At 48.7% G+C, this 17,794-nt stretch overlaps 1 protein-coding gene across 2 annotated transcripts in view; it reads right to left on the bottom strand.

Moving 5' to 3' along the window:
* PTPN5 (protein tyrosine phosphatase non-receptor type 5) overlaps positions 1-17,794 on the bottom strand; it is a 64,072-nt gene that overhangs the window by 25,449 nt on the left and 20,829 nt on the right. For both annotated transcript variants that reach the window (XM_008004640.3, XM_073017823.1), the window contains one exon: positions 12,427-12,503. In XM_008004640.3, coding sequence (XP_008002831.2) covers positions 12,427-12,503 — 77 coding nt within the window. The remainder of the gene's footprint in view (positions 1-12,426; positions 12,504-17,794) is intronic.

Genomic DNA, 17,794 nt, shown 5'->3' with positions numbered 1-17,794 from the left:
ACACAAAAAACATCACCCATTCTGCAAGGGCACATAGCAACAAAAAACACATATTAAACACATTAACTATAGAGAGAGGGGGCACAGCAGTGGGACATGAAAGTAAATAAGTGACTAAAACTAAAGAGAGAGCCTTTATGGCCCACTGGAGATAACAGGACCATGCACTGAGGAGTATAATGGACAATGCTCTAGAAACTCTTGAGAACCACCTTTTCCTCTCCGAGTAAATCCAAAAACCACTGAGTTGGAAGTTGAGCCAAGGTCCAATGGGGGAAACAATGAACAGAAATTGAGGGCCCTTCATCCTGTCTGCATCCTGGAACTGGGAGAGCTGGAGAGAGAGAAATCCTGGCTGTTTGGGAATCAACACCTCTGAAGGGAAAAAGACTGATGGACTGAGCTGCAGCAGAGCCGACTGTCAGGGAGACCCCTGGATCTCCTCTCCTCTGAGCTGGTTCACCAACATGACCGCTGAGTCATTTTCTTGACTTTCTACAGGGAGAGGGGAATTCACGTCTTGGTGGCTGTCCCCAAGAATAACCAGCCCCATTAAGATCCCTGGGGTTGGGTCATCCCCAGGTTTCCACCTGCCAAGCTGAACCAATCAACCCAGAGGGTGTTGACTCAACTCAGAGAGCCCCCTCTCTCATCAGCTATCACTCTTGCTTGGCAAGGATTAATTACTATTTTGGAGTGGCCAATCACTTTTTCTTAATGATTTTAGAAAATATGAAGACCTCCCCCTACAATAAAAGCATAAAGAAAAACCAAGTCATCCATACTCTTGCCTCACTGAGAAAGGCGTTGGTTTCCTTTTGATGTATTTTACTCTTGTTGTGGGTGCACTTTTACCTTGTGCATCGTTCTGTATGTAGGCATATCCTGAGACTATGCCCCTTTGGATTACAAGGATTCAACCTTTTTTTTTTTTTTTTTTAAAAAAAAAAGACAGTCTCACTCTGTCACCCAGGCTGGAGTGCAGTGGCGCGATCTCGGCTCACTGCAAGCTCCCATTCTCCTGCCTCAGCCTCCCAAGTAGCTGGGACTACAGGCGCCCGCCACCATGCCTGGCTAATTTTTTTGTATTTTTTAGTAGAGACGGGGTTTCACCATGTTAGCCAGGATGGTTTTGATCTCCTGACCTCGTGATCCGCCAGCCTCGGCCTCCCAAAGTGCTGGGATTACAGGCGTGAGCCACTGTGCCCAGCCTACAGGAATTCAACTTTTAAGTAATATGGCAGACAGCCTCCAAGGTGGCCCTCAGTGAACCCTGCCTCCTGGTCTTCACATCCGCGTGCAGTCCCTCCTACGTGGTACCAGGGTGAGTCTTCGTGATCAACAGCACACAGCAGAAGTGAAGGCATGTCACTTCCAGGATTAGGTCCTAAGAGACTGTGACTTCCATCTTGGACACAACTCTTGCTCCCTCGTGTGCTTTCTCTTGGATAACTCACTCTGTGGGGAACCAGCTGCTCTGCAGTGTGGCCGCTGAGGCAGCCTGTGGAGTGGCCTGTATGGTGAGGTACTGAGACCTCTGGCCCAGAGGCTGCAAGGAACTGGAGTCTGCCAATCACCTGTAAGTGAGCTGAGAAGTGGATTCTTCAGCCACAGTCAAGTTTTGGGATTATTGCAGCCCTGGTCAACATCTTGAGATGTTGTGAGAGATCAGGCCAGACTGACTTAGGCCATGTGGCTAAGTCATTCCTGGTTTCCTGACTTAGAAACTGTGGGGGATAAGAAGGCTGGGCGCGGTGGCTCAAGCCTGTAATCCCAGCACTTTGGGAGGCCGAGACGGGCGGATCACAAGGTCAGGAGATCGAGACCATCCTGGCGAACACGGTGAAACCCCGTCTCTACTAAAAAATACAAAAACCTAGCCGGGCGAGGTGGCGGGCGTCTGTAGTCCCAACTACTCGGGAGGCTGAGGCAGGAGAATGGCATGAACCCGGGAGGCGGAGCTTGCAGTGAGCTGAGATCCGGCCACTGCACTCCAGCCTGGGCGACAGAGTGAGACTCCGTCTCAACAAAAAAAAAAGAAACTGTGGGGGATAAGAAATGTTGTTTTGAATTGCAAAGTTTTGGGGGTAATTTGTTATGTAGCAAAATATAACTAATGCAAGCGATTTTATCCCTCCCTCAGGTAATATGGACTTTCACAGCAGGCTGCATTCCCACTGAGGAGAGACAGGCCTTAGAGGCTGGGGGTTGCCCTGCTGCTGGATACCAGGACCCACTGGGAAGCTACTCAAGACTGGCAGAGGGTGGCACTGGGCTGGGTAGAGGACTAACGCACAATTCCAAATGGTCTTGCCTGTGATTGATAAAAGTTTGTCTCAAGCTAGGTGATGTTCAACAGGGATGTGGGAAAAAAGATGGTCTTTTTTGGGCCAGACGCGGTGGCTCATGCCTGTAATCCCAGCACTTTGGGAGGCCGAAGCGGGCAGATCACAAGGTCAGGAGTTCGACACCAGCCTGGCCAACATGGTGAAACCCTGTCTCTCCTAAAAATATAAAAACTAGCCATGCATGGTGGTGTGTGCCTGTAATCCCAGCTACTTGGGAGGCTGAGGCAGGAGAATTGCTTGAACCCAGGAGGCGGAGGTGCAGTGAGCCAAGATCACGCCACTGCACTCCAGCCTGGGTGACAGAGTGAGACTCTGTATCAAAAAAAGTGAAAAAAAAAAAAAAAAGGATGATCTTTTTCAATATCTAATAGTCACGTCAGGCACAACCCAAATAGGGCTGAGAGGGGGAAGGCTAGTGACTGGTCCTCAGAAGAGGGATGCTCTATGCAAAGCCTTGTCTTATTTAGGAAAATGGTGTGCAATGGGAAATTCTGGGCAGGCTTCTCATCTGTATTTTAAAAGGCAATATTACCCCAGCTGACATCTGTCTTATGTCTGGTTCAGACAGCCTTGTTCCCTCTTTGCTGATAACTCTTCCTGGTACCTTACATCCATCACGTTTTTTTTGTGTGTGTGTGAGACAGATTCTCACTCTGTCACCCAGGCTGGAGTGTGGTGGCATGATCTCTGCTCACTGCAACCTCTGCTTCCCGGGTTCAAGCAATTATTGTGCCTCAGCCTCCTGAGTAGCTGGGATTACAGGCATAAGCCACCATGCCTGGCTAGTTTTTATATTTTTAGTAGAGACAGGGTTTCACCATGTTGGCCAGGCTGGTCTTGAACTCCTGACCTCATGTGACCCACCCATCTCAGCCTCCCAAAATGCTGGGATTACAGAGCCACTGTACCCAGCCCATCCTTCAGGTTTTAACCACTTGGAATTAAAAAGAAATAGCACCAAGGTCCTAATAAACATCCCCACCTGTCCCACGCATCATTTTCATATGTGTGTGTATGAAATTCTAAAGTTTAGAGATGTAAAGTGATTCAAGCAAGATCCAAGCTCAAAAGGGGCAGAGTCCAAATTCATTCACATCCAGGGCTTCTGAATCCAACAATAAGAAACCGTAAAAAAATGAGCTGTGAATAAGACTTTGTGGTTTACAAACCACCCATTCACCATCCATTGTCTCACTGAATTCTTATAACTCCCGTGAAAAAAATTGCGTCTCATTTCACAGTGGAAATGCCTCATGAGACAGATGGAGCAGTACAGGGGCTCGTCCAAGTCCATCAGTGAAAGGCAATGCCCAATACAAGGGCAGACACACTCAGTACTGTCCTTACACCCAGGAAAATGTCCCTCGTCCTGATCTCACGCTTTGAAGGGCCCTGCTCCAATTCGCCACCAGGTATGCTCCTCCTCACAGGTTAGGAGTCCAGGGAACCAAAGGGACATTCCTCCTGTAACGCCACATATTCAAACTCCGCACCCGCCCCCCCCAAACAAGATTCCCTGGTCAAACGGTCCTCAGCCTGATTCCTGGACCTGGTGACCCTCTTTTCTGATTGCTTTATGAGAGTACACCGTGTTGTGTGTATTCCTAGAACTGGCTAAGGTGACTGTTTGCAGGAGGTGTGTTTGGAGCTCAGATGTGTGGGCTGGGGTACCCATCTACCCAAGTGCTCATGAGTGTCCTTATGGTGCTGGACAGAGCTGGGGTGGACTGGAGACTGGCTTTCCCTAGACCCCATATTTTGGTGCAGAACTCAGAATTCTCCATTTGAACCAGGCTTTTAAACTCCTTACCAATGAGTATTTGCCAGGGTGGAAGGACAACATATTTCCTTTCAAAGCGTATCAGCTTGCTTCCGAACAGTTAGCTATCCAGACATAACATATACAGCCTTACAGATGTTAGGGGTGGGACTGCACACAGTTGTGCTCTTTGAAGTGGCAGGGAGGAGAGCTGAAGAAAAGAGAAGAGCAAAAGAGCCAAAGATTTAAGCAACAAAGGGTCAGTAGCTCACATAGTGCAAGGTTGGGGAAAAGAATGAGACATGAGATGAAGGCCGAGGGTAGGAAGCTTTAGGAGTGGAAGAAGCTAGTGTTAGGAGGGATGTGAAAGCTTATAAAGAGGAAGTTCAGGTGGATGAAGGATGGCCACAGACTCTCTGCACTCCTCCTATCCAGAGGTGGCATTTACTTCCCATCCCTTGGATCTAGGCTGACCCTGTGACTGGCTTTGATCAACAAAATGTAGTGAAGTGACCCTGTGTAACTTCTGGAGCTGGGCCTTCTTTTTTTTTTTGCCCCTCTTAGAGCGCTCCTTCTCGATAATCACATAAGAAGTCCAACTACCACGAGACCATCATGCTGTGAGGAAGCCCAAGGTAGGAGCACTGAGGTGCCAGATGTATAATAAAAACTTTCTCGGACATTCTATCCCAGCACAGAACGAGGTGTGTACAGCTGAATGAGTGACCCCAGCTGATGCCACATGGAATGGAAGAACCGCCCATCTAAACCCTGCATGACCCTCCAAGTCATGAGCGAATAAGATGGTTGTTGTTTCAAGCCACTACGGTTTGAGATAGTCAGGCAGCAACAGACAACCAAAACAGATGCTGAGATCTGAAATGAAGAAATGAGCTTAAATGGAAGGATGAGTTTTTTTTTCCCCCCCAGATATAAAGAACTTTCTGAGAGCTGGGGTGATTTGTCCCTGAGCCAGACCAAAGAGAAAGGTAATGGCATCTGTCACTGCAGATCTTAGGAGTATGATGGATGCTCATTTGTCTAAAAGGGCTTTGGCATCAGCCTTTGAAGATGCAGGGGACTGGACCAGATGCATTCCTTCTTTCAGTTGCAAAGACTGTCTTTAAGTGTCATCATACATCCAGGCAACTCCCTAGAATACGAGGACTGTTTCTATCCTGGTGAAGGAAAATGGAGGATCATTCTCCCCACCAACCCTGGCCCCTTGACTATGCAAGCAGAAAGCACTCCTGCCTGTGGCTGTGCTGGTTCAGTGAGGTCTCAGACCTGCCATGGGGAGTCGAGAAAGGACCACCGGCTACACTACCCCACTCCACTGCTGTAGAACTGGCCTGGACCTGAGGCCCAAGCCCTGGGCACAGGAACACAAAGATGCAAAGGTTTTTTTTTTTTTTTTTTTTTTTTTTTGAGACGGAGTCTGGCTCTGTCGCCCAGGCTGGAGTGCAGTGGCCGGATCTCAGCTCACAGCAAGCTCCGCCTCCCGGGTTTACGCCATTCTCCTGCCTCAGCCTCCCGAGTAGCTGGGACTAGAGGTGCCCGCCACCTTGCCCGGCTAGTTTTTTGTATTATTTAGTAGAGACAGGTTTCACTGTGTTAGCCAGGATGGTCTCGATCTCCAGACCTCGTGATCCACCCGTCTCGGCCTGCCAAAGTGCTGGGATTACAGGCTTGAGCCACGGCACCTGGCCTGATGCAAAGGTTTTTTTCTGTTCACATTCCATATCCTGGAACAATCATCACCGTCACTATTAGCTACCATTTATAGAGCACTGTGTAATAAGCACTTTACGTCCATGAACTCATTTAATCCTCACAAAATCTCTGTGAAGATCTCATCATATTACTACCCTTATTTTAGAGTGGGGAATCTGGAACTCACAGCAGTTAGATAATTCACCTCAGATCATGCTGTTGGTCAACAGTAGAGCCGGGATTTGAACCCAGGTCTGTCTGCCTGGCCATAGCACCCCAAGGCCTAACTAGATGGGCTCCATCCTGGTGTCTGAGAATAGTTAGCCTCACTTTTGCTGACCAGTGGGCATCTGGGATGGTACTTCCTTTCTCAATACAATGGCATTGTTACAGAATACTGCCCAATTAGTGTTCTTAGCACATCCAAATGGTGTTTCATTTTACTTTATCCATTCTGAAGACTCAAGTAAAAAACTCATTGTACTATCAATGACAATAAATATCTCTAAATGCATTTAAAGTCTTGAATGAAAACAGAACCATCAATTCAACAAAGAAATAAAAATCAACAGAACCTCTACCACTGAGTGTTGACAGCTACCAGTGATATCTTAGTACTACTACAACCAGGTCCATCTTCTTGAAGTTTGTCCATTTGGGCTCCTGCACCTACTCACAGACCAGATTGAACCAGTACTAAGCACCACTCTGGGGGGCTTTGTGAAAACAGGCTAGCTGACCAGGGATGAGGCCCATTATGAGGTAAACCCGCTCCTTAAAATGCTTGACACAGCAGGTTCCTGAAGACATGAACCAAGACCCTATTCATGTTCTAGGTCACTTCTTAGAGGAAGCCTTCCCTGACCCACCAAGATAGGGTTGCATAATGGCTGTACCCTTCCATGGCACCCTAAACTCTTTAGGAGCAGGGACCCTGTCTGTCTTGCTTGTCACTGTATCACTAGTGCCTGGCAAGCATGGAGCATGGAGTAGGTGCTCAATAAATTTGAGTGGATAAAAGAATCAGGCTGCCTTTTCAACTGGCCTTGTTGGCTACTGGTGCAAGACCTCATCTGTGGCATGGTAGGAAGGCTATGAACGCTATGACTTGGTTCCTTCCTGCTGGTCAGAGATATGTGCTGCAGGATTAGGGTGACAAAGCTTTCCTTGATTCAGGCCTCCAGCTCCTTTACTTTAAAAAGTGGCACTCGGGATGGGCAGTGGCTTCTTGCTGAGACCTAGACCTTGTCCTTGGCCTGAAGGGAGGGTCCACTGAATACCCACAATGATACAGAGCAGAGTGCCTAGGGCTGGGTTGGGGACAGGTTGCAAGACATCAGGATCTAAGGTGGAGAGTAGGTCTCAGAAGCACCAGCCCAAGAGGCCAGCTGTTCCTACCAAAAGTGCAATGGCCTACTCAGGCCTTCAGCATACTCATGACCATGCATAAAGCCAGCTAATCATGACACACTGAAATCTCAGGTTGGGAGGGATTGTCACGGCTCCAGCCAGCTGCCTGCAGAAAGGCTCCAGGAGTACTCTGTTTCCAAGAGCAGCGTTGTCCTTAGACCTGGACCCTGTGCTCCGTCTCTTCTGTCCATGTCACTCCCCATAAGCAGAGAAGTCCACAGGGCTCAGGATACATACTCAACTAGAGTCTCTTACCAGCTGGTGTCCATGTTCGCCTTTCCAGGCTATACTCTAACTACTAGGACTTCAGGATTTCCTGCCCAAATGGCTTGAAGCCTGCATGGGTCTTTTGCTCAGGTACATCCCTGTGAGGGTAGACACTGTCTCCTGCTTATGCCATCTTCAGGTTTGAGGGGTGGCCAAGGGGTAGCTATTAGGGTGGAATGGACCAAGCTTGGACATACAGACTGGCCTGCCCACATGCATGCATGCAAGCGACGGCCTTTGCAGTGCAGGACTGAGCACGGGTGGTATACTGTGAGGGTCTTTATTGGTAGTCTGACCTTGGTCCCTGAAGGCCTGCCCACGAGTCTGCATGATGAAGATGCTGAGAGCAATGCCTGGCAATGTTGCTGTATTCTAAGTGCTGGCCCCCCCTGGCACCCACTGTTGCTTTATCTATCTCCTTCTACCTTGTACCTCTGCGGCAGCTGCTGGGAGCTAGGACTATACTGGGCTAGGCCTGTACTGGTGCTGGTTGGGGAAGGAGTGGAGGCCCCAGCATTAGCAGTACCGCCTGGTGTCTTGCAAATGTGAACACCTACACATAGAAGAAGGGAGAGTGTGAGTTTGAACGTGCCAAAGTGTTTGGGTGACTATGAGCAAACGAAGTGAGCAAGAAAGGAAGAGTGAAAGAGAAAACGAGGGTGACCACATGAAAAAGGGTGTGTGCACAAGGGAGGAGAAAAACACATGCATGTGCACGGGGGTGGGGAAGGCAGTGGGGTAGACACTCAGTGCCCCCACAGTACCTGGGAGCTGGGCATGACTGAGAGCCTGGGAAGAGGACAGAGAATGGAGAGGGAGAAAAGCAGTCTGCCTAGTCATTTCTGAGTGTGTGTGAAGAAGGGGTACAGTTGTGGGAGAGAGAGAAAAACACCTAAGGAGAGAACGAGAGAGCAAGCACACCTCCAGGAAGCATGCAGAGTGGAAGCTGCGGGATGGAGGGATGGAGCTGAGAGAGGTGAGTGTGCAAGAGGAAAGCATGCAGGTGTGTGAGCCTGGAGGTGTGCGTCCGCCCCTGCAGGGCTATGTGAGGCAGAGGGAGGCCACGTGTCCGGGTGACTGCGTGGGTACATGCATGTGCATCGGGGAGCATGCGGCTGTGACAAGTGAGCACAAACACGAGTGTGCGAGCACACTGTGAGGTGTTCCAGGGGCTGAGGCAGCATGCCTGGCCCTGGGGCATTGTGGCAGGGGGTGGCAGCGGGTGCCAGGGGGTGTTGGTGATGCTGAGGATGTTTCCACACCAGAAAGCTCTGAGGGAACTGTATGACCTGCCCCGTGTTGGCTCAGATCTGGATGACCATGGTGGCTGGGAATGTTGACCATGTTGCCCCTATCCGGAGGTGGGTGTGGGAACGAATGAGCCACTAGGCATGGCTGGTCCTCACTCTGCCTCGCCTCTGGGCAAGACAGTCAGGAGGGGAGAGAGTTCTTGAAGGCTGGATTTTTATACCATCATTATGCAATTGCCTGTAGTGCTCATGGGCTCCTTCTAAAGGCCTAACACTCCAACCCCCTTGGCCTACAAACCCCCATTTCCTTTTATGTCCAAGTTGCAGTACAGGTCAGTGTCCTTTGCAAACATCTGTGGAAGTTTACTCTACACCAGGCTGTGGTGTAGAGTAGAATTCCACAAATTTGCAATATGAATTTACCCTATTCACAATGCCAAACCATCCCCCAGTTTTTTCCCATCCCTCTCTTCATGGCTTTAATTGTCTTCACAGCACTTACCACTATTAGCCAAACTGTGTGGCATGACTTACTTATTTGTTGTCTATTTTTGCCTTAATAGCAAATGTCTGTACAGCATTTGCTCCATGCCAGGCACTGTGCTAAGCTTTCTGTTAATTCACTGAATCCTCTAACAACTCGACACAGCAGTGAATCTTGTTCTTGCTATATTGTGAATGGGAGGCCCAGAAGGATTCAGTAGCTTGTCCATGATCATCCCACTGGTAAGTGGTGGGGCCAAGCTGAGGTCCAGAGTTCCTGCTCTTGACCAGCACATAATCCTGTCCTGGGAGGGTGGGCCATTTTTTCAGTTTGGATTTCTATTTAATCTCTAATGCTTACAACAGTGTCTAGCACACGTAGGTGCTCAATCAGTAGTGACAGAATGAAGAAATGAGGGAATACATGCTGGACATGGAGGATGCAGAGATGAAACAGAGAGGCGCTTGCCTTCAGAGAGCTCACGGCCCCATGGAGGAGGCAAATAATTACTGCAATCCCCTATGAGGACAGCATCATGGGAATCTAGAGGGTCACACAACTTGCTCGGCCTCTGCAGGCAGGACTTCCCAGAGGAAGGACACAGACGGGGACAGGCACAGTGACATTGCCTACCTCCTCCAAACTCCTATCTGGCACAAACACACCTGAACTCTTTCTGCCTCAGTCCACAGGTTGCCAGAAGACGACAGTAGTTCCATGGGGACAACAGAGGCAGAACAAGGTAGTGATGAGGACATGGGCTACTGAGAGAGGCTGCCTGGAGTGAATCCTCCCCTCTACCAGCTAAGTGACCTTGAACGGACTGCCTAAGCTCCCTGGGCCTTCGTCCTCTCATCTGTAAGATGGGGGTAGCAAATGACACTGATTTCCTAGGATATTACATGACCAATACTCTTTTATTCTACACTGGTTGCTGGTTTTCAGGGAGAAATGGGAGAGAACATTGGGATTAAACATATTATGCTTATTACTGCAAGCCTCTCCTCTGAGGCTTCATCCCATTTTGCAGAAGCAGCTCAGAGCCAAACTTGTCCAGGAACTTTCCTTAGGGAAGGGACTATGTCTGTTTTATTTACCACTATATCTCTAGCACCTATTACAGAACCTGAGACCCAGTAGGTGCTCATAAATACTGGAGTGAATGACTGACTGGTGAAATTTATTTATTCCCCCAGGACCCTTGTGAGGATAAATATTCATATTGCTATTGTTTCTATTCACAGTTGAGGGACTGGAGCTCCAGCAAGGTTAAGTGACTTGTGCATAAACACACAGCCTGAAGCAGAACAGGCAGACTCAAACGTCAAACCCCATGCTCTTTCTTCCTCCACACCGTGCTACTCTCTGAACTCCTGTTCATCCTGTCCTATTTTCTGCAGATTTCTTCCAGCCAATGGGGCCATCCCTGATTGTAGCATCATCTCCGAATTCTATGACTCATATCTGAATCACAGAACTGTTTAATAGTTGAAGGGAATTTCTGATGTCATCTGGACCTCCCACCCATTGTGGAAATTTCCTCTCCACTGTCTATCTACCCAGTACTTGAATGCCTCCTGTGACGGAATACTCATTTCTCCTTCTGGAATTATCGAGTTCTATGACTGGACAGAGAGTTCTGTGTCTACGGGCCAACACGCCTGTCTTTAATTTCAATGCCTTGGGCTTACGTCATCCTAAGATACACAGAATAGATCTGCTGCCCCTTCCACAAGACAGCCATTCAGATATTCACGCAGTTCTCACATCTTTTCAGAGAATTCTCCTCTTCAAGACAGATGGCGTCCGTCGTAGACCATCTCAACAGGCTGTCCAAAGTGTTTTGAGCAATGGCACCCCCTACTGGTTAAGGTATGAACTGCACCAAAGGGCTTCCTCGGAGCCGGGGCACCGAGTGTGTGGTGTGAATAAAATACCACTTATTTTGAAGAGTCATCGCTTTAGACTCATACCTGATTGTTTCCAGTGTCTGTCTTAAAGAGTGTCACGTGAAGACTCCATTCTAAGGTTCCTTGCCAATCATGAGGTCTCTGACAAGCTACAGGTTTGGGATTTCAAAGTTAAGAGTTCAAAAGACTTTTCCTCTTCTTTTTTTTTTTGGACGGAGTAATGCTCTGTTGCCCAGGCTAGAGTGCAGTGGCGTGATCTTGGCTCACTGCAAGCTCCGCCTCCCGGGTTCAACGCCATTCTCCCGCCTCAGCCTCCCAAGTAGCTGTGACTACAGGTGCCTGCCAACAAGTTTGGCTAATTTTTTTGTATTTTTAGTAGAGACAGGGTTTCACCGTGTTAGCCAGGATGGTCTTGATCTCCTGACCTCGTGATCTGCCCGCCTCGGCCTCCCAAAGTACTGGGATTATAGGCGTGAGCCACCGTGCCCAGCCCAAAAGATGTGTCTTCTAAAAATGTTTGGAAGGAGAAATATAAAAATACATGCTGTGTTACAGGATTATGGCGATTTTTCTTTTTTCTATTTGTATTTATTTTCTAATATTTTGACAGTTAACCTTTTGTTATACGAAGGAAAAGAACAATAAAAACTTATTTAAAAATGTGAAACTCTCCCCCCCACCTTCTTTTTCTTCCTTCTGAGGCTGTTCATCATGGTGTGGGTCATGGGGCTACAACTGGGACAAGCTGCCACCCTGTGGACAAGAGTGCCTTGGTAATGTCTCCATGGTGGCTGCAATGGCCTGGCTCCCTGCAAGTGTGGTCAACTGGACTGAAGCAGCACAGTTTCACCCTCGAGCCGGGCTTCTCAACAGGGAGGTCAGGTAGTTCTCCACATCCCCCACCCCATCCTTGGCTCATGCTGCCTTCAGCTTTTGTTTCCTATCCTTATCTCCTGAAGTCAGCCCAGCACTGAATGGTCAGTGGTCATTCCCTAGGAGCCCCGGACTCCCCAGCTCTTCATCCTTCTCTTCACTTCCTAGCACACCCTCAGTTGCCTGCTCTTCCCTCCATGTGAGCCTAGAGCAGCTCCAAATGATAATAGGTCAGAAGGCATCAGGGATTAGAAAAACAAGTCCCCATTTAAACGAAGAGCTATGGAGCAGCCGCATGGTTTTTCTCAAGCAAGTTCACAGCTAGCTAGGCTTTACTCCAGCCCCAGCATCAGCCGGGGCATTCTCTCTCCGCTCTGAGGTCTGGGAGGACCTGGATGCTGGGAAGGCTTACCCGGTAGCCTCTCACTGCAGCACATGTCCAGGGCTCCTCCCTCGGAGTCATCAGCAGCGTGGTTCTCTCTCTCACTCCTGCAGCAGGATGGAAAAGGTGAGATGACGCTGTTGAGCCAGGATCAAGACAAAAACCCTGAGCAAAGATAAGAAGCCTCCCTCTCCTGTATTCTGTATCCCTTTGGATAACTCCACCCCATCAAAGGGACCTGAGGAAAATACCAGCCTATTGATGGGTCAAGCTGCAGAGGCAGGAGCAGAATTTTGCAGGTGTCTTCCTTGTGGAATCAGTGGCAGCAGTATCATCACAACCACCATCATCATCATCATCACCATCATCATCTCTACCACAGAAGGAGGATTTACTATATGTAAGCACCTTGCAAACTTTACCACATTAAATCCTCACTATGACCTCATGAATGAGGGATCATTAAACAGGCTCAGAGAGGTTAAGTAACTTGTCCAAGGTCACACAGCTCAACAGAATAGAGAGGAGTTTAAAATTATGGTTTAGGACTCCAGGCTCATGCTCTCGCTGCTGTGCCATTCTGTCTCCTAGTTCCAGTGGTTTTGAACCATGGGTGGACAAGAAGAGGGCTCTGAGTAACCCACAATCCTGTGTCCAGCTCTCCAAGTCTGTGCAAGATGTGCAAATCTCCTCTGCCCCAGGCAGTGAAAAGTGGCATGCAGAACTCTTCTCCAGAAATAGCTACAAAAAGTAGTTATATACATGTTTTATATAGTCTAAATGTTTCCTTCCTGAAATCAGAGAACCCTCTTTCTAGCCTATCAGGGCACCTTATAGGACAGTATGGGGGTCCAGTTTTTCTCCTTTACCTGGTAAGCTGGAAAAAGGTTGCTGGAGATCAGCCAGACCCCATGGAGCATCTTTAGCTATATCTTGAGAGCAAACACTTGGCTCACAGGGGTTCTACCCTGGGAATGGCCTGAAATGCAGCGGCGTGGGCTCCAGTGGCCTTGTCTTTCATGTCTCTGACTCTTGGCAGTAGCTGATGACTGATTCAAGGCTGGACACACAAACCAGGCTGGGTCAATCAGATCTTCTCCCTTGCACATTGAAAATGCATTCTGGTGCACTTTGCTTGGCTGAATCATGAAAGCCAGAGTGCCCCGGAGAGAAGACCTGCAAACATCTGCTGATGAGGGCCTGAGAGCCGCGTTGTTCCCATCTGTACTGAGTCTTGGACAATATGTCCGTCCAGACCACAAGATGGCCATGGATCCTTCCAATAAATCTCCACATTTTAGCTTATGCCAGTGGGATGTGATTTCTGAAACTGGCAACCAAAAGAACCCTTGACATAGCCTTGCTAGCATACTTCCAGGAATTTCAGAGGCTCAGCTGCCTCTCTGCCCCTGAGTCCCGCTATCCTGCTTCTTGGACTGGCCCTGGGGCCTGTTTCATGCCTAACTCCAGATTTTAAATAATTAAGGACAGAAAGGCCAGGTTCAGGGTGTCCCTTCTCTCTCTGGTATCTTCTTTTTCAACTGGCATTATATTATTTTATTTTTTCCTCAACCCAATTGCCAGGGTCTCTGAGAATCACAAGACCTAGAGCCCCCCAGCACTCCTGCAGAGAGGAGGTCACTTCCTTCAAGGTAACTTTAAGTGCTTTCTTTAAATGTTTCTGGAGTCCCTTCATCTTTCTCCCGCCCCATCTTGGTCCCAGTCACTGTTATCTCTTGCCTAGATTGCTGTGGCAATATTTTAACTGGTTGCTGGCATCCACTCAGGCTGGCCTCCAAAACATCCTCCACATGGCTCCAATGCTTATGGCAGAGAAAATCTGTGCAGTTTACAACCTGCACAACTGGATGTGGAAGTCCCCTTTGCCCCAGGCAACGGAAAGCGGCATGGTGAACTCTTCCCCAGAAGAGAGGAGCCAGAATCAATTCCTCAAAACTCAATGTTTACCACATAACCTTTCTTGAAAACATATTTTCATGGCATCCTTATTGTACTTAGAACAAAGAGAAAAATCCTTTGGCACAGTTCAGTAGGTGTTGGGTGGTCTGGTCCCTGTTGATCCCTCCAGCCTCACCCCACGTCCCTCTCCTCCTTGACCTCTGCACTCCAGCCACACTGGGAAGGCTCTTTCCTCACAGTGCCTTCCACATGTTTTTCTCTCTACCTACTACCTAGAGAGGTTCTCTAGCTCTACTTCTTAGTACGTTTTCCTCATGGTAGGCACTTGACACAGTTAGAAATGTCACTGTAATTTATGCCATTATTCAACACCTGTCTTCATCATTAGACTGTAGCTTTCATGAAGGCAGAGTCCACTATTTCTGTTTTATTTACCATCATATCTTCAAAGCCTCGCACAGTGCCTGGTTCGTAGCAGGATGTTCAATAAACACACATTTATGGAATAAGTAAATGTTGACCTAATGTTCTTGAGAAAACATTAGGAGCCTCAAACACAGCCATCATCTGAGCTGCTTCGTGGATGGGTCTTTGCTAAGTAGCTGGGAGCTCTCCTCCATAGCTATTGTCCACAGAAGTCAGAGAATCACAGACCTGGAAGGCCTCTCATTTTACAGAGGAGAAACTGAGGCAGAGGATGGAGTCTGACTTGCCCCACATTTTATATTGCGTTGGTGGTGGCCACAGGGATTGTGTTTGAGAGCACCCACCCCCAAACCTCCAATCCTAAACTTGTTCTTTCCTTACCCTAAAGAGCACCCAGCTGGACGGCAGCACCATGAGGGCTGACCCCTGGCTGGGTACAGAAAGGCACAGTATCCAGATACCTCTGGAAGGGGACCCATGTGTGACTCACACCTGCTTTCACACCTTAAGCCTCTCAGGCCCCAAGCTGTGTTCAGAATAGCTCAGTGCTGCATGTGTGCAGTGGACTCTATAAATAAGCTTCCTAGAAAATGACTAATTTCATAACCAGAAAAGCAGAACGAGTAGCACCTCTTGACTGCAGAGGAAAATGGAGCAAGAGCTTGCTGCTCTTCCCTGTAGTCGAAGGACTCCAGGCAACCCCAGCCAAAGCCTGCATGTCCAGGCTGTCCAGAGGAGGGTTTAATTAGCTTTCCAAAGAAAATAGATGGCCCATTCAGGCTGGATGGGGAACCCAGTCTCTGGGCGCTGCCTTCCTCCCTCCCCACCAAGAGCAGAAATAGCTGATTTTATTGGATTGCTACGGCTCCTGCTCTCTCCTTCCCCACTTCTATCAGCCAGGCAAGAGGAACAGAAAACCAGGCTGTGACAACAGCAGCCACTTGCTGGGCTGCCCCCACCACTGCTTCCCTTATAACCAGAGAACACTAGGGATGAAGGGACTTGGAAATCACCCAGCCTGCCCCCGCTTCACTGATGGAGGATGTCCCAGAGTGAAAGCAGCTTCCCAAAGCCATCGTCACATTCAACAGGCATGTGCTCAGCACCTCCTGTGAGCAAGGCCTGGAGCTGCCCTAGGAATACAGTGATGAATAATCCAGGTCCCTCCTTGCAGGCTCCCAGTCTTCTCAGGGAGACAGACATGCAGACGCGACCGTACCCTGATGCCTGCTTTAATCGATGTATGCATGTGACCACCTTGGGGAAGGCTCTGCTCATTTGTGGGGAGGGGCAAGGGGAAGAGGAAGTCTTCTCCAAAGGGGACACAGGAGCTGGTTTTAATTGTTTTTAATTAATTAATTAATTAATTTTTGAGATGGAGTCTCACTCTGTTGCCCAGGCTGGTGGAGTGCAGTGACGCTATCTCAGCTCACTGCAACCTCCGCCTCCCCGGTTCAAGTGACTCTCTGGCCTCAGCCTCCCAGTGGCTGGGATTACAGGTGCCCCCCACCACGCCCAGCTAATTTTTGTATTTTTAACAGAGATGAGGTTTCACCATATTACTCAGGCTGGTCTCAAACTGCTGACCTCAGGTGATCCTGCTTGCCTTGGCCTCCCAAAGTGCTGGGATTACAGATGTGAGCCACCGTGCCCGGCCAGGAGCTGTTTTTAAAAATATGTTTTTAGGTGAATGAGGGGTTGGGAAAAGGATTTCTTGGGTAGAGCAAATAGAAAAAGTGAGGCATGGAGACCCAAGATGTATGGAACATCTGGTGCAATCAGAAGTAGGCTGGTCAGTGGGATGGAGCAGCAGATGGGGGCTAGGCCTCAGCAGAGGCACGTGGGCAAGAAGCAGCCTAGAAGCCAGAAATCCTGCCTCCCGGGGGCGGGGGAAGCCCTTTTCCACTTGATCATACGGCTTCCCTGTGGCTTCCCTGCACTGAGAGTGATGCTGGCTCTCTCACACCTGGTCTGTCTGGGTAGGTCTGTAACAGGAAGTGGGGGAGCAGCAGCTTATGTTTAAGGAATGGACTTTAGACCCAGCTGGTAGCATCCGATCTGGTCTGAAACTACTCTTTTTACTGTGCTAAAATTCCCATAGCATAAAATTCAACATTTTGACCATTTTAAAGAGTACAATCCAGTGGCATTTAATACATTCATAACATTGTGCAACCATCATAATGATCTGCTTCCAGAATATTTTTGTCACCCCAAAAGGAAATCCTGTACCCATCAAGAAGTCACTCCCTGTCCTCCTCCCTCCAGCCCCTGGCAACTGCTTACCTGCTTTCTGTATCTATGGGTTTGCCTATTCTGGATATTTGATATAAATGGAATCATAAAATACGCAGCCTTTTGTGTTTGGCTTCTTGCACTTAGCATAATGTTTACTAGGTTCATCCAAGTCTGTAGCATGCATCAGCACTTCATTCCTTTTCATGGATTCCTTTTCATGGCTGAACAATATTCTACTGTAGGATGGACGATGTTTTATTTATCTGTTCATTAGTTGAACATTTGGGTTGTTTACGTCTTTTGGCTATTTGTGAATAGTGCTCCTATGAACCAAACTGCTCTGTTTCCACTCTCCTCCCATCACGCTTGTGGTTTTGGGCAATGCTTTCTGCGCTCTGGGTCTGAGGCCTCACTTATGAAAATAAGGTGGTTGGACTCTAAACCCAATGTAACTCGAAAGTCATCACCTTCCTTGGCTCGTTCGTATGTGTGAAGGTAATGTGTCGTACAGCTACGCCACCAGTGCTGTGCTGGAGACCCAGCCTAGACCACCCACCCCATTTTCCAGAAGCTCACGGCCAGTGCAGAAGACATAGAACAGATGCTGCCGTGGGCTGGGTGAAGTTCTCATAGAGGCATCGCCCCTCTGCCTGGGGGGTGGAGCGGGGGATGGGGGATAGGGGATGCTATTAGGAGACATCCTGGAGTCTCCTTACATAAGGTCCCAGCTTTGCCCAGGACTTACGTAGAGAAACAGCTGGCTGGTTTGCTGAGCCAGTCAGGGAGCCTGAGCCTGCTTCCAAGATAGGTGAGG

Source organism: Chlorocebus sabaeus, chromosome 1 (genome assembly GCF_047675955.1).
Source record: "Chlorocebus sabaeus isolate Y175 chromosome 1, mChlSab1.0.hap1, whole genome shotgun sequence".
NCBI classification, from domain to species: Eukaryota; Metazoa; Chordata; class Mammalia; order Primates; family Cercopithecidae; genus Chlorocebus; species Chlorocebus sabaeus.
The sequence above is the reverse complement of the archived record's forward strand: the minus strand, read 5'-3'. Positions and strand labels throughout refer to the sequence as shown.